This window comes from Mobula birostris, chromosome 13 (genome assembly GCF_030028105.1).
Source record: "Mobula birostris isolate sMobBir1 chromosome 13, sMobBir1.hap1, whole genome shotgun sequence".
Taxonomy (NCBI): domain Eukaryota; kingdom Metazoa; phylum Chordata; class Chondrichthyes; order Myliobatiformes; family Myliobatidae; genus Mobula; species Mobula birostris.
In genome coordinates this window covers 97428219-97444880 of record NC_092382.1, presented here as the reverse complement: position 1 = coordinate 97444880, position 16662 = coordinate 97428219, and the positions used below count along the sequence as shown (strand labels likewise).

The following is a 16662-nucleotide window of genomic DNA, read 5'->3' as shown; positions in this document are numbered from 1 at the left end:
AAAGTAATGCACTAATCTTGCTTAAAATGTTCAAAAGAATGTTTCATCTTTAACTTTATAACTTTTGGAGATCAGTTCATCTTCTCCACACTTACCTATTCACAGTAACAGAAATTTTGACCAGGGGTGCCCAACCTTTTACATGTCACTGTATATATTTCAGGAGATAAAGCACCGATGTTAAATCTAATTCAGATTCTATATATATATATATATATACTGAGAGAGAGAGAGAGAGAGAGAGAGAGAGAGAGAGAGAGAGAGACAGAGAGACAGAGAACGAGAGAGAGAGAGCGTGAAGGAGAATCAGAGAGAGATGGAGGGAGGAAGAGGGAGAGAGAAAAGTTCCTGGCTCCGTAGACAATATATGAAGCTATTTTGAACACTTTGGAAGGAAATGGGCGCCGTTTCTCATACCAGCTCGTGCGATGGTGCAGTTCGAAGTTCGACCGAAAGCATATATATATTTGTGTGTGTGTGTGTGTGTGTGTGTGTGTGTGTGTGTGTGTGTGTGTGTGTGTGTGTGGTGTGTGTGTGTGTGTGTGTGTGTGTGTGTGTGTGTGTGTGTGTGTGTGTGAATATATATAAAAACATACAGATAAATGTTAAAATTAGGAAGGTGATATTTCCCCTCTGTCCACATGAATATGTGTTGCTGAGAGAAATGGAAATACTAATATACGGCAGCGTCGTGGCGTTGTGCTTACGGGGGTTGTAAACCAAATTTTTATGCCCGATTAAATAGTCATCTGATCACAGGTCGGGACTTGAAATCCCGGCAGAGCAGTGAAGACGTCTCGATAACAAGAGACTTGCAACCTTAGATGCCGCATGGATACGGTTCTTAACTGGGAGCTTCCAGGTGGAAACATTGACCGTGATGCCGGACTAAAAATGACACAGGAACACAAGATTGCTTCTGTTTCCAGAACGCTATAACGACCAAAGTTAAGTCCGGACTTCGTGATAAGGTGAAGGTATATGAGAAGTTGTGTGAAATGTTTCTTTGATGACATACCATCTCTCTCTCTGTCAAAAACCGATAGGAAGTACATCCTCTCTTTAGCTTCTCCAACTTCATCCACAGAGCTGAGTTTTGTCTTAAGGAAACCCCAGGCAACCTGTTAGATTTAAACTTTTCGAAGGAGATTGGAGTATTTCTGAAGAAAGATGGACCCCGGCAACTCACAAAAGGGTTGTGTTTATGGGGGTTAATCCCTGTATGGTTTGCCGTTATCATTAGCAGGGGTCAATAAAAAAGGTCTCCGCGCATGAGCAATTGGACACATTTAATCCATGTTATGACTTTGCGGTCTGTTGTCGTTCCGTGGATGTTTTCTGTCACAAACTAATGAAATGTTCATCCGGTTGACGAGCCAGTGTACACTCACCAAAATTGTCTGTTCCACTACCTTGTAACTCAGGACTGCGGCTGAAGTTGGAAGACAGACTCTGAGTTCGGGAGTTGCTCTGTTCTAAGTTGCCTGGGTAGCTCTAATTAATGCTTTCTCTCTCCCCCCCCCCCCCCCCACCCCCACAGGAAAGAAACGTAACTTGATACGGAATATTTTCAAATCGTTTATGCCAGTGGAATCGACAACGGAAGAGGATCAGGACGGGGTACTGACAACAGCAGAGCAAGGTGGGATCGAGGACGGTGTCCTTCTGGAAAACAATCCGGCGGTGCAAAGCCAGCCCGGAAGTTATGCGATGGCGGACGATGGTGCTGCACGGAGAACCGATCCTAGCGAAGAGCCGTTATCATCAAGGGGCTCGTTAAACAAGTATTCAAGTTTACAACAGGGAAATGGTGAGTGTAATGCGACAGACGGCGGAATGGGAAGATTGAGAGATGAACGCAATGGAAATTGGGGCCCTCATAGGAGGAACGGAGATGGGAGTGGAAAAAGGCGGAGGTACCAATGATTAGTTATGAAACTCTTCCTCTGTGCTGCAGAATTCGGGTGACATTTGGTAATGTCGCTCGGTGGCATCACTTTGATATAAAAAAAAAGATGTCGCCACCCAGATGGTGACAGTACTTCGGGAAAGGGTGTATCACGGACGAGAAGAGACTTTAATACCTATCCCTCCCTTGTTCTTGATAAGCTGTTGGAGAATGCGGCCGTTCCCGTGAAGGATCTGGGACAGCGCCGTGGAACAGGTTTTAATTTCGGTGGTGATGTAAGGAGAGCAAACTGTTTCGGGGTGGGTGGTAAACAATAGACAATAGACAATAGGTGCAAGATTAGGTCATTCGGCCCTTCGAGCCAGCACCGCCATTCACTGTGATCATGGCTGATCATCCACAATCAGTATCCAGTTCCTGCCTTCTCCCCATATCCCTCGACTCCGCTATCTTTAAGAGCTCTATCTAACTCTTTCTTGAAAGAATCCAGAGAATTGGCTTCCACTGCCTCCTGAGGCAGAGCATTCCACAGAACCACGATCCACTGCGAGAAAAAGATTTTCCTCATCTCCGTTCTAAATGGCCTACCCTTAATTATTAAACTGTGGCCTCTGGTTCTGGACTCCCCCAACATCAGGAACATGTTTCCTGCCTCTAGCGTGTCCAATACCTCAATAATCTTATATGTTTCAATCAGATCCCCTCTTATCCTTCTAAATTCCAGTGTATACAAGCCCAGTCGCTCCAATCTTTCAACATATGACAGTCCCGCCATCCCGGGAATTAACCTCGTGAACCTACGCTGCACTCCCTCCATAGCACGAATGTCCTTCCTTAAATTTCGAGACCAAAACTGCACACAGTACTCCAGGTGGGGTCTCACCAGAGCCCTGTACAACTGCAGAAGGACCTCTTTGCTCCTATACTCAATTCCCCCTATTATGAAGGCCAGCATGCCATCAGCTCTCCTCACTTCCTGCTGTACCTGCATGCTTACTTTCAGTGACTGATGAACAAGGACACCTAGATCTCGTTGTACTTCCCCTTTTCCTAACTTGACACCATTCAGATAGTAATCTGCCTTCCTGTTCTTGCCACCAAATTGGATAACCTCACATTTATCCACATTAAACTGCGTCTGCCATGCATCTGCCCACTCACCCAACCTGTCCAAGTCACCCTGCATTCTCAAAACATCCTCCTCACGTTTCACACTGTCACACAGCTTTGTGTCATCTGCAAATTCTCTAATGTTACTTTTAATCCCTTCATCTAAATCATTAAATGTATATTGTAAATAGCTGCGGTCCCAGCACCGAGCCTTGCGGTACCCCACTAGTCACTGCCTGCCATTCTGAAAAGGACCCTTTAATCCCTATTCTTTGTTTCCTGTCTGCCAAACATGAAATGTTGGAGGTGTTCTCATGCATATGCTGTCGTTTACTGCCAAGTATTTACATTTTATGGGAGGTGTTCTATGTGCAGCCTCTGTGAATACTTTGCAGGCGGTCTACACTGTGGAGACGAAGCGTGAACATACAGGGTGGATGTTGTAAAACAGACGACAGTTGTCAATGTCAATGGCTTTCTACTTCCATTCATAGCTCCAGTGTCGGCATTCCCAGACCTCCTATCACAGTGGAGCGAAGAGCACTTATTTCAGGTAACAAAATTCTACAACGCGAGACTGAAACAGGCGATTGAAGAAGGAGTTGAAGGTCTCAGTTGGGAGCTAAGATACCAGGAGCATTTCTCTGGACGAGAACATGAGGTGCGTGGGAACGAAACCGTGACGTCTGTCTGTCATATTGTCGCGAGATCAGGAACTGTTGCGTGCTTGCTCTTTCAGAAACGTGGACTCCCATGCACCATTAATCTTCGGTGCTGCCGCTCCACGACGTCTGCTAACTAAATAGTAACTTCTGTCTGCATGTGTTATCGTTACTATATGTGCTGTGTGCTGTGTGTGACTGCATGTATTGCATTTTGCACCTTGGCCTGGGTAGAACGATATTTTGCTTAGCACCTGTAGGTTTCAATGACAAAGTTGAATGTGAATTTGAAGTGCAGCCATCATCCGAAACGGAGACGAGGGGTAGTCGCATTCACCTTCTCACACTATCGGGCCTGTTTGATGATGTAGCGGTATTGATCTCGGGTCAGTTTCTGTCCTAGAGTTCTTGGCCTTAGGAATGAATCCTATGAAGTGGGGGGCAACTGGCAGCTGCAGTTTCAGAATCAAAGATTCATTCCAAGAACATGTCATAATTAACACGGTGGTTCACGTGAGCCCACGACACCCTGCCCAGCTCAACAGACAGGCTCCTCGCAAACATCGTGGATCGTGGAGCAGAACTGTCTCGTTCGCTTCTAAAAAGTGCTGAAAAAAAAATTCCCTCGGTGCACACTTTTCTTTCGAACACCTTTGTCCTTAATATATCGTAAACGGCTCAATTCGTGATTCAGTTCTTTTCACCCTATGTAGAATTTTGGGATTTCTTTAATCTTTTCTGACAATGATAATCCTTCACTACTGTTCCCGTCCTGATTTCCTTTATACGCAACCCCACATAGTCTATACACCCAAAGATCCTCTCCACATAGTGCTTCTGGTGCCATGCTTCTCCAATACACCCTCCGTGGCCACAGTATTAGGTACTTCCCGTACCTAATAAAGTACCCACTGAGTGGATAATCCTTGCCTTCAGCTGCTGCTTGATGTGTTGTCCGTTCCCAAATGTTCTTCTGCACATCACTATCCAAAGTGGAGCTACTTGTCTCATTTTCGTCTTCCCGTCAGCTTGAACCAGTGTGGCCGCTCTCCCCTGACTTCTCTCATTAAAAGCAAAGATGTCTTCGCCGACAGAACAGCACTCAATGGATATTTTTATTTTATTTTTTCCATCTCGCACCACTCTGTGTAAATACTTCAGGCAACTGTGCGTGAAAATATTCCGAGAACAAATGTTTCTGCGATACTCACATTCTTTGAGGCACCGACATACATTCCACTGTCAAAGTACTGGAACTTAGATCAAATTTCTTCCCCATTCCGGGTTTTTTCTCTGCCTGAACCTCTTGATCATTTCCGAAAGTTTTTCTATGCACCGCGTTGCTGCCACATGATTGGCTGATTACAGCATTTCATTATCAGGTGTATAGACATACCTAATCATGTGGCCATTGAGTGTAAACATCCCTTTTATTTTCATCAGCCATTCACAATCATTCAGGGTTCACTGGAATTTACATTTGTGCCATTCGCTATTGACGTCATGGCCTCATTTGAATATCCTCTTGATGCACCCGCCCTATTTTCTGCACTGATAGTTCGAGTCGAAACGCAGTCATGACCTCCCAGCAATGAACAGATATTTAACCCCACTTCCAGCAGCTCAGTCCTCTGATTATATCACTTGTCGTCCTTTTCAGAGTATCAAAGTGCTCGCGCAGAATGGAAACCGCATGGAGAGCTCATCACGGTTTCTCACTCTGGTGGCAGGGAAAGGCTCTCGGGCCCGAAGGGCGATGTGGGAATCTTTTGTTCGAAAGCGGAAAGATTTACCAAAGTTGGACAAAATCCTGAAGGATATCCAAGACCTAGGTACGGAAACTTAACAGAAGAGAGCAATGCAATCCTGCGGATGTAATTACATTATTCATATCCGGCTTCACGCTGCTGTATTGATTTATGCAGGTCCCGATCTTCATCGATACATGGATGTCTCCCGAAGCATACATGAATTATCCAGTGAACTGGAAGGTGAGCATCAAAGCGCAGGTTTCAGACAAACGTTTTGTGAGAAACATTGTCCGATTGGAGAGGTTTGTTCACAGGTTGGCAAGATCAGAGAATCAGCAATTCCAAAGCTGAGGAGGGGGTTAGACTAGACTTGCATTTGACCAACTAACATTCCAGCCGGAGCAGATTCCATAGCAAGTAACAACTGGCAAATTTTCTGACACACAAAACATTTTAGACTGCATTGTTGAACTGACACATTGTGATTACCATAGACACCTGATAGAGTCCGGCCTCCACAGATTAGATGTACCAAAGTTATTTCCCATGATAGGGGAGTCTAGGACAAGAGGGCACGACTTCAGGATTGAAGGATGTCGATTTAGAACCGAGATGCAGAGAAATTGCTTTAGTCAGAGGATGTTAAATCTGTGGAATTTGTTGCCACAAGAGGCTGCAGAGGGCAAGTCACTGGGTGCATTTAAGGCAGAGATAGGTAGGTTCTTGATTAGCCAGGGCATCAAAGGGTATAAGGAGAAGGCAGGAAAGTGGAGATGAGTGGAATAATTGGGTCAGCCCATGACTGACTGGTGGAGCAGACTCGATGGGCCGAACGGCCTACTTCTGCTCCTATATCTTATGGTCTGATGGTCTAATAGTCCTGACGCTTGAGTTGCTCATCACTCTTACATCACCTTCTAAGGAAACCCGTTTTCATCATAGCGCGTCCCTTATTTCTTTGCATGTTACATCCCAAACATTGAAGGACACAAATGAATGTCAGTTGTAGCAATGATTGATTCACACATTTTTTGAAGATTCTGTGTGTTGTATTAAGTATGCAAAATGTCCTTCCCCTACATTGCTCAAACCCTGAACACTTTTTTTTTTCACTTGAAACCCTTCTTTTCATGATCCGTTCAGCTGGCAAGGGCGAATGTGATATAAAGATTTCTTCCAAATTTTGCTCTTAACCCACCCCTACCCCTGACTCCACTGATTTTGATCTCAGGCAATTTCCCAAAAGAAAGAAAAAACCCAGATAGGTCATGGACAAGGCAGGAGCAAAGCTATGATCTCAACTCTGAATGTAAGTTTCCGAATGGCAAGGATCTACAAGCAGCATTAGATATCCTCTGCCGATAAACGTCGTTAACCTCCAATGTCAACTCGATCATTTTCATCTTTCACCGGAAGATGGCGCATTCTTTGATAGCTTCAGCTTTTACGTCCTTTGTCCTAACACCTGCAACGTAGAGCGCCCCCGAGCCCCACGATAGACTAACAGTTGAACTTCAATTGAAGAGCCTTCTCCACCGTCTCCTATTCTGCACTAGCAGCCTATGCCGCATTGAACCTGCCCTGGTGTCACCTGTTACAAACAGTCCCTTCAGTCTATTCAGAGCTCTTGCCAAGCTGCAAATGGAGGTTTCGAGTGCTTCCTAACTTCCGGTTCTACTGAAAGGTCCAGGACCTGAATGTGTTTCTCTCTTCAAAATGTTACCTTTCATTCTGAGTCTTTCATGCAGCTCAGGCAGATAGAGGGATATGCGCATACAAAAGCTGCTCCTTTCCCAGCTACCAAATGCCCTTCTCCCCGTGCTTGCGCATTAGGGCGACACAGTGGATCGCAGAGACTGGTCTACGACAAAACAAAAAATAAAAATAATTATGTGCCAACGACAGTCCACGATATGGTAGGAAAGACTTAACAGGGTATGAACAGATTATTGCCTTTCACAGCTCAGTTCATATCAGAATGTGACGTATATATTGGTCATATTTCACTGTAGAATTTGAGTCTACGAAAGGAGTTTTTTTGCACAGAACACGTAAGGGACTGCTCCCATTGCAACTGTAATTTTAAACAGTGAACATTCTGATGGAGTTTGTAACTTATTGTTAGAACTAGACATCTTACACTGTTGGCAAATTCTGTTTCTTCCCAGATGTTGAACAGACGCATAAAGAGGGGATTCGGACACAGACTGAAACACTGAGAGTGAAGACGATTCTAGTAAAGGAGAAGGAGAAGGTTTTCCAGCTGGTTGATATATACGCTGAGCTCACGGTCATTTCCACTGTTCGAGATCGGAGACTGGTGGAACATGAGCTGCTGGCAAGAGGACGGGACCACGCCGAGGGGAGGGAGAAATATCTGCGAGAAGAACTCGAAAGAATTCGGACTGATGAGTTCTTCCAGAGGTGTTTTTCCAGGCGTAAACCTATGCCTGGATGTTCAACGGCAGTTGTTGGAATCGCGGGGATCGGGAAAACAACAATGGTACAAAAGATTCTTCACGGCTGGGCCACGGGGAAAATATACCAACAATTCCAGTTTGTTTTCAGTTTCAAATTCCAAGAGTTAAACTCCATTAACGGTAGAATAAACCTGAAGCAATTGATTTTGGATCAGTATCCTTACCTTGGGAATATCCTAGGAGAGATCTGGAAAAACCCAGAGGGGTTGCTCTTTATATTCGACGGTTTGGATGAATACAAGTACAAAATCGATTTTGCTGACAGTCGGAGAGATACAGAAACTCAGTGCCCAGATCCCGAGTGGTGGTGTGATATGTCTGACATTGTGTACAATTTAATCCAGCACAAACTGCTTCCAGGGTGTTCAGTGCTGGTGACCACCCGTCCCACTGCATTGCGTGTATTGGAAGAGGCAGACATCAGTGTTTGGACTGAAATAATGGGATTTTCTGCTGAAGACGGGAAAGAATATTTCAATAAGTTTTTCGAAGATCGGACAGTGGCAGCAGCTGTTTTGAAACACGTACAGGAGAACGAGGCCCTGTCCATCATGAGTTACAACCCCTCCTACTGCTGGATCCTCGCTCTGGCTCTGGGCCCTTTCTTCACACAAAGAGTCAGCGACCCGCAGCGGGTTCCCAAGACTTTCACCCAACCATATGCCTACTATATTTACAACATCCTGAAAAACCACGGCCGAGAGACTGAGAGCCCCTGTGATGTGTTACTCAGGGCTGGTCAGATGGCCTTCAGAGGAGTGTCTCAGAAGAAGATTGTGTTTTCGAATGAAGATTTAATGAAGAACAGAATGCAGCCTTCCCAGTTCCTCTCCGGTTTCCTGAGGGAACTTTTTGAGATAAACCATTCTGCCCGGCGGGTGGTGTACACTTTTGCACATATCAGTATACAGGAGTTTGTAGCCGCCCTCGCACAATACCTGAATCCACATCCGGGGGATATCCTGAGTATCCTCACAGAAGTCCACAACACGACCGATGAGCGATTTGAGGTATTTCTCCGTTTTGTTGCTGGTCTTTCATTCCCAGGATCAACCTGGGGCCTGGAGGAGTTTCTGGGTCCATTTTCTCATCAAACCACCAGCCGAGTGATCGATTGGCTGATGTCGAACGTTGGCCGTGAAACTGGAAAAGGAGGGGTTAAATCTGGAAAGAAGAGACTCCTGAACACGTTTTACTGCTTATTGGAGTCCAATAATACCGGACTGGCTCAGGCCACACTGGGGTCTTTGGAACGACTTTCATTCCGTGGATTGGAAATGACCCCGATTGACTGTGCAGTCTTGAACCATGCTTTTCGGTTCAATGATACAATAAAACACCTCGATTTGCGGGACTGTCGCATTCACTGCGAAGCATTGCGGCGGCTGCAATCCGGGCTGCACAAGTGCCAGGAGCTGAGGTGACTTATTTTTGTTTTACACCTTCTCCAGATGGTCGAAGTTTTTCTGTTTTTCGCTCCTTCAGAAGAACAGCAGAACTGGTTAAGGGGAGCAGGTGTCAGATTAGCCATGCTGTATTTGAATAGCGGGTTGACAAGAGGGGAGGGGGCGTACATCTTTTTTCCATGTTATTGTGTATTAGTTTTAATATTAAATGACATAATCCTTTTTGCTACTGCTTTGGGAAAGAAAATTCATAGCCAAAAGGTGGATGAACGCAGTTATGGCAATTAACCAAACTTATAGTCGGTAACTTCTCAAAGATGTTAGTGACTAAAATGTCTCCTTGTGAGGGGATGTTGTTGATTCCTTCAGGTCTGTGACTTACGGGAGATAATTATCGAACCGTAACGAATCGCGATCTGTTCCGCAGCTCTTCTGGCCCGCTGATTGTCCTGACTGTTTAACTCTCACTAACACTGGCAAATAGGCCGGCACTGACTGCAGCTTTGGGTCTTTCTGAGTGTTCCGCCGCCTTCCCCGGCGGAAGGGACGTGAGGCATTAAGCACTCGAAGTACGCAGGGGATAACCACTACGCTACCGGGCCATCCTGATTGGTTCCCGTCTCTTAGCAACACACACTGACTGTTGGAGGAACTCAGCAGCCGGGGTAGCATCTATGGGAAAAAGCACAGTCGACGTTTCAGAACGAAGCCCTTTGACAGAACTGGAGAAAAAAGAAAGCTGAGGAGTAGCATTTTTCTTCTCCAGTCCTGCCGAAGGGTTTCGGCCTGAAATGTCGACTGTACTTCTTTTTTTTTCCCATATATGCTCCCTGGCCTGCTGGGTCCCTCCAGCACTTTTTTTTTTGTTGCTCGGATTTCCAGCATCTGCAGATTTTCTCTGTTTTTGTGGTTCCAGTCTCTTGTCTTGTCTTGTTTATCCAGGGAACAATGACACACGCATAATACCTCGGGGTATTCACTTCTCCTTGGTAATCCTGGGCGGGGGCTGGAGGGGGGCGGTGAATCCGGAATTCCTGACAATTGTGAGGCGCCCCTTGGGGGGCGGGGAGGAGGTGTTTAGAAGCACCGCCTAAAGGTCTGGAAAGTCGCAGGTGGAAAGCTCGCTGATTAGAGATACCCGAAAGATCTCGAAGTACAGGGGCAGTGAGAACTTGTAGCCAGACAGCATGCATTATGTCGCATGAATGTCTGGGGAGGTGATTACCGAAATAGGCAACGTAACTCACCTAAATTATGTCACGGATTAAAGCCGAAGCAACTTGCCTGAAACATGAAATGTCCGGGCGAACGTGACATCGACACGAATTCCTGTTTTCCATTACAAGATCCTCTGCATTAGAAGATTGATTCTTTCAATGCTAGGGCGATGCTTAAGAAGAATCTTTGCCAAACTTCAATTCCAAGTGCGGGCTCTCTGTGCCTCCTAAAACAAGAAATCGAACGGATGTGCTTTATTTAATGGACAAACTGGCAGAAGAAGCTATCCGTTCAAACTTCACACTAAGCATTGTTACCAATACTCGACACTTCCGTGTCCTTCGACACTTAAAGCAGAGTGTCCTTCAAATTTACATCATACAATTTAGGTCCATAGGAGCAAGGAAGATTGTGTAGCCGCGAAGCCACCGTCTCTGTCTTCCAACCAGATAGGTCGGAAATGAGACTAAATCAGGATGATTTAATGGCTTCACAACAACTGTGTTCAGTTCTGGTCACCTCACGACAGGAAGGATGTAGATGCAATAGAGAGAGTTGAGAGGAGTTTCACAAGGATGCTGCCCGGATTGCGGCGCATGCCTTATGAGAATAGTTTGAGTGAACTCGGCCTTCTCTCCTTGGAGCGGCACAAGATAAGCGTTGGCCTGATTGAGGTGTGTAAGATGATTACAGGCAGTGATCGTGTGGATAGTCAGAGGCATTTTCCCAGGGCTGAAATAGCTAATACGAAGGGGCACAGTTTTAAGATGCTTGGAAGTACGTACAGGGGTGATGTCTGGGGTAAGTTCTTCACCCAGAGAGTGGCGGGTGCGTGGAATGCACTACCAGCGACGGTGGTGGAAATGGATACAACAGGGTCTTTGAAGTGACTCTTAGATAGGTAAGTGGAGCTTAGAAAATTAGCGGGCTGTGCGGTAGGGAAATTTCTATGTTCTATGCTTTATGTAACTGATGAAGTACATTGTTAGCAATTGACGAATAAACCGGAGAGGTACCGAAAAGTTGGTGTCCGCGACGGGATTTTTCTGGTTATTTAACATTTAGCATTTTGTAAAATAACCGATCCAATATGTATCAATCTATCTGTGTGTGTTTTTTTTTGTTTGTTTGTTTAGACTTGGGAGCAATCGGCTGGGTGATTCGGGAGTGAAACTACTGTCTTCAGTTTTGAAGAACCCGGAGTGTAAGATACAGAAGCTGTGGTAAGTGAATGGGATACATCAGTGGCCCGTCAGATCGCCTCACTCTGGCCTCGATTATGTCCATTGAGCATTGACCTTCAGTAATAAACTGAGCGCAGTTTCGGCGACACAGACCACACCGTGTGTGCTGCGGGCGGTATCAACACATCTGAACAGCCGTAAAGGGACGTGCGTGAAAATACAGTATATCGACGCCGCGCTTCTCATCTCACCTCCAAGTAATTAAGGCAGATGGAGGGGAGTATTGGGCGTCCCCCAGACTCAATTAAAAGAATATTGAAACATCAACTGTTGCAGATGCTGCAGGGATAAAAGAGAAATTAGGAATGCTGGAAAATCTTAGGAGGTCAGGCAGCCTCTAAGTAGAGAGAAGCGGGGTCGGCATTTCGGTTGAAAGATCCTCAACATCACTGGTGTGGTGAGCTGAGAGGGATGTGGACAGACGCATCGTATGTCTGTGATATGGGGTGTGGAGACAGTGTAGAGCGAGTAAAACGGCAATGGAGAAATATCACGTGGGACGTTCCTGATGGATACGTCTAGAGAAGGATGCAAGTGAATCAGGAAATCTGCAGACGATGGAAGGGGTCTGTTTGTCAGCAGTCTTAGATAAAGAGGAATGAATTGACCAAAAAAAAGGAACGGAGGATGCAGTCGAGTAAGTATGTTGGCATAAGAAGGGAATAACGCAGTTCAAAATTGATCATGTGGAAAGTTATACCCGGGAAAATAAATCGACGTGGGAAAGCAGGGGGAGTGTTTTTTTTTTAAATATTTATGTTTAATTACTCCAAGTGGTGATGTTATCAGGTACTTTCCTTACCCAATAGAATGATCACTTTGCGTATGTTCTTGGTCTTCTGCTGCTCCGGTGGCCCATCCACTTCAGTGATCGGCGTGCTGTGTGTTCAGAGGTTAGTCTGGTCTTCCTCTCAGCTAGAACCAGCTGTGGCCACTCTCTGACCACTCCCATGAGCAAAGAGTGCCCACCCACAGGAGCTGAAGCTCACTCCATTGTTCTTTTTGTTTGCTTTTTCGCACAATTCTCTACAAACTCGTTTGACTATGTTCTTGAAACCCTATGAAAGTCAGCAGATTCTGAGATGCTCAAACCAGACGGTCTGGCACCAACGATAGTCAGTCAGTGCGATTACCTTTATTCCCCATTCTGATGTTTAGGCCAAACAAAACCTGAATCGCTTGACCACATCTGCATCCCCTCATGCATTCAATTACTGCCACATGATTGGCTGATGATCTATTGGCTATACCGGTCAGGAGCACAGCTGGATCCAATAAAGAGGCCACGAGGGGTTTCTGCGGTCATTGATACAAAAAGAAAGGGAAGCAACACACATCAAAGTTGCTGGTGGACACAGCAGGCCAGGCAGCATCTCTAGGAAGAGGTACAGTCGACGTTTCAGGCCGAGACCCTTCGTCAGGACTAATTGAAGGAAGAATCATCTCTTACTAACTCTTCCTTCAGTTAGTCCTGACGAAGGGTCTCTGCCTGAAACGTCGACTGCTCCTCTTCCTAGAGATGCTGCCTGGCCTGCTGCGTTCACCAGCAACTTTGATGTGTGTTGCTTGAATTTCCAGCATCTGCAGAATTCCTGTTGTTTGTGTTTTAAAAAGAAAGGGACCGTTTCTTGCTTCAAAAGTGAAAGGGGAAAAGTTGGAATGAAACTGTGGAGGAAGGAAGCAGTAGCTAATTATAGAAAAAAAGACTGCTAGAGGAGAATACGGCTTAGATTATTGAGGATGTATTTCATATTCCCGGGAGCTGTGCTGATATTGAATTCCGCACTCTATTCTGGATATCAGCGAGAATGGGACTGATGAAAGATAGGAAGGATTTGAGTTGAACCTCCTATCTGGATGATTCTCAGAAGAGCGGCTAACCATCTCACTGATCTTTGCGTTGGGCATCTCTCTTCCATTTTATTTGCTATCCGCGAACAAATGAGACCGTACGTGCAAACGTTCATGATATCATATTAACGTTGATCGAAGGAACGAAATGAAAACTCATTCTGCAACCATTTCACCCCCTCTTTTCTTTCCCCACTCTCCTGCTGGCGACAAGGCTGGATTCCAACGGTCTGACGGCTGCTTGTGCTGAGGACCTCGCCTCCGCTCTGAGTGAAAACAGCTCACTGACTGAATTAGACATGAGCACAAATGAACTGAGAGATGCGGGTGTGATAAAGCTATCGGAGGCTCTGAAGAACCCAGATTGTAAAATACAGAGATTGGAGTAAGTATCAGATCGTGAGTGATTGCGTTTCCGTTCTCCGGTTGCCCGGCATTATATATGGGCAGGGGTCTCGTCAGGACTCGATCATTTAGGAGGCGCCTTTCCTCGCTTGAGCCCCCGAGCCCAGCCCAACGCTCGATTTACGGTGGCTGCGCTGATTTTTGTCCTCAGCTGCCAGTTGTCCCTGGGCTGCCTATTCGATTGCGTCACAGTCCCCAACAATTAAGGTGGGACTCTGCGTCATATCAAACACCCTAGAAGTTCAGGTGAGTCTGTGGTATCAATGCAGGAGAGGTTGCCGGGAGAATAACCCACTGAACATTTTATAGGATTTCATTCAACTCAAATGGCAATTACCTTAAATATTTCGCCGGTTTGTTTAAAATGCAAATTTCAATATGTTTATTTCAATACCTTTTTACTGAGGTACTTGAGTGTCAGTTATGAATAACCATTCAGCTTCAGCACTGGCTTTTGCAGTGATCACCTAGCAAAACTGACGCCCTCCGCTGTCAAACACCTGAAAGTCTCATCCAGGTGGAAAGCTGTGCATTGGAGCGCACTCGGAAAAGTTAAAAGTAAATTGTGATAGTGAGCCGCGTTATCTGAGCCAAACACATCAGGACAGCAAATGGCAACGTGATCAATGTATCCCAGGCACTTAATCATTCCTGTCTTTACTTTTTTTTTGTTCAATCTACAGGTTGTTGGATGCTTGTCTCACAGATTCTTGCACCGAGAATCTCGCCTCCGCTCTCAAAACCAACCGCTCATTGACGGAGCTAAGCCTGGAAATGAACTTGTTCACAGACCATTCTGTCCCTGCTCTACAATACCTCATAAACAACCTCCCGAGTCTGGAATGGGTCCAGTGAGTGCTTGTTGGTATTCAATCTGATAGAATTTCCCTTGTCATGCTCTGAGGATTGATTATTTGGAGCTTGTGGGAAAAAAAGAAGAGTTCATACTCTGTAAATTGGCTGATGACAATGATCCGTGCATGTTCTGTGGTAATGCAGTACTGATAATTACTTGCAACCGCTAACACAATTTGGGAATGTACTCCATACGGTGGCACTGCCCAGTCATGTTCTGCAGGAATGAAACTCTCACTTTGTCACTGATCCTATGACATTCCCCACCGTCACGGTACCTCAAGCACACTCGGGGGAGTGGGGGGTAAGGGGGAATGATCCTCACTGAAATTGCACTCCAGCCACAGTCTGTGGGAAGAGATTTCACACTGAGACAGCACTCCAACCACACTCTGTGCGAAATGGATCCTCATTCTGACAGTAATGCACCCACACTCTGTGGCAAACTGAAACTAACTGTGACAGGATTCCAACCACAGATTGTGGGAAACAGTAATCCCACGACATTCTGAGGGAAACTTATCCTCACTGTGACCGGACAATAACTATACACTGTGGGACAGAATTGCTCACTGGGAGAATTCACTCTTCACTCTGATAGAACCCTCTTTTCCAAATATCAAGCAGTAGTAAATCAAGGCAAATGACCTTCTCTGTCACTCATCCGAAAGGCTTCTTCAGTTCTGATCCAGGGTGGGTAGTTTTCCAGTTTATAATCTCGATGAGTTATTTAAAGGTATAGCAATGACATGAGGGTTGTTCAGAGTCGCAGAGGTAATGGGAGGATCATTAGTCTTATCTTTGCATGAATAGAGTTGTGAATTGCTGTGGAGACGTCGGGGTAGAGATGTTAAGACTTTATTGTAAGCAGTTGCTTGGTGGTGTCCTCCGCCACTCCCTCTGTTCGGGGATGGGTTTTCCAGTTTGACAAAGATGGCTTCTTTAACCCCACATTCAAACCACCTGTCCTCCCAGTCCAAAATGTGGACATTGCTTTCATCAAAGGGGAGCCCCTTGTCCTTTAGGTGTAGATATACAGCCGCGTCTTGACGGCTGGTGGCGCAGTAACATCAGCGCCGGACTCTGGAACAGAGTTTCCCGGGTTCGAATGCAGTCGGGCCGCTCCCGGGTACGCTTTCCATCCTTGCCGGTAAGAAACATGCTGTACTGCGACATGTCTGTGTAAGGAGTGGCGCGCCACACTGTCTCTTGTTCCGCGCTTTGCAGGGCATGAAAATGCCCAACGCTGGCCTCTCAGGCCTGAGTCGACGTCATTATCATCATCATCTTGACTTGAGGTGTTTGCCACAGGTCTATGCAGTTTTTAGAGGGGTTGGGGTACAATACTACCTATCAACTACTTTTTGGAATGGATTTTCCACTATCTACGATAATCATCCGTCTATACACACCTTGTGGTAAATTCATCTTTCTGCAGCTGCAGCCAGATTTCCGATGACATTTGTGTGTGCTGTTGTTATGTTGACACCGTCGTGCAATGCTGCTCACTCTATTTTGTTCTTCAAACATTTTTTTTTTCAGGCTGGAGCGGAATCCCTTCTCTTTTGATGCAAAGAATCGCTTCAGGTCGTTGGAGGACTCCAGATCCAAACTGAAGATTGGATTGTGAGCGCGGGGAAGGAATAATGTGTGGACAAACGGGATTTTGCAGATGCTGGAGATCCACAGTACAACACGCGAAATGCTGGAGGAACTCTGCAGGAGAGGCAGCATCCACGGAGAAGAATAAAGAGACGCCGATTTGGGCCGA

The 16662-nt window shown here is 45.8% G+C and overlaps 1 protein-coding gene across 1 annotated transcript; it reads left to right on the top strand.

Annotated features, from left to right (window-relative positions):
- Positions 1-1581: 1581 nt before the first annotated feature.
- LOC140208070 (NACHT, LRR and PYD domains-containing protein 3-like) lies at positions 1582-14828 on the top strand (the record flags this gene model as incomplete). Its single annotated transcript, XM_072276595.1, has 9 exons — positions 1582-1810; positions 3514-3680; positions 5342-5513; positions 5607-5672; positions 7901-8922; positions 9145-9332; positions 11673-11759; positions 13846-14016; positions 14720-14828. Coding segments are annotated over exons 1-9 (2211 nt in total), but the record flags the coding sequence as incomplete, so codon positions are not given.
- Positions 14829-16662: the final 1834 nt, after the last annotated feature.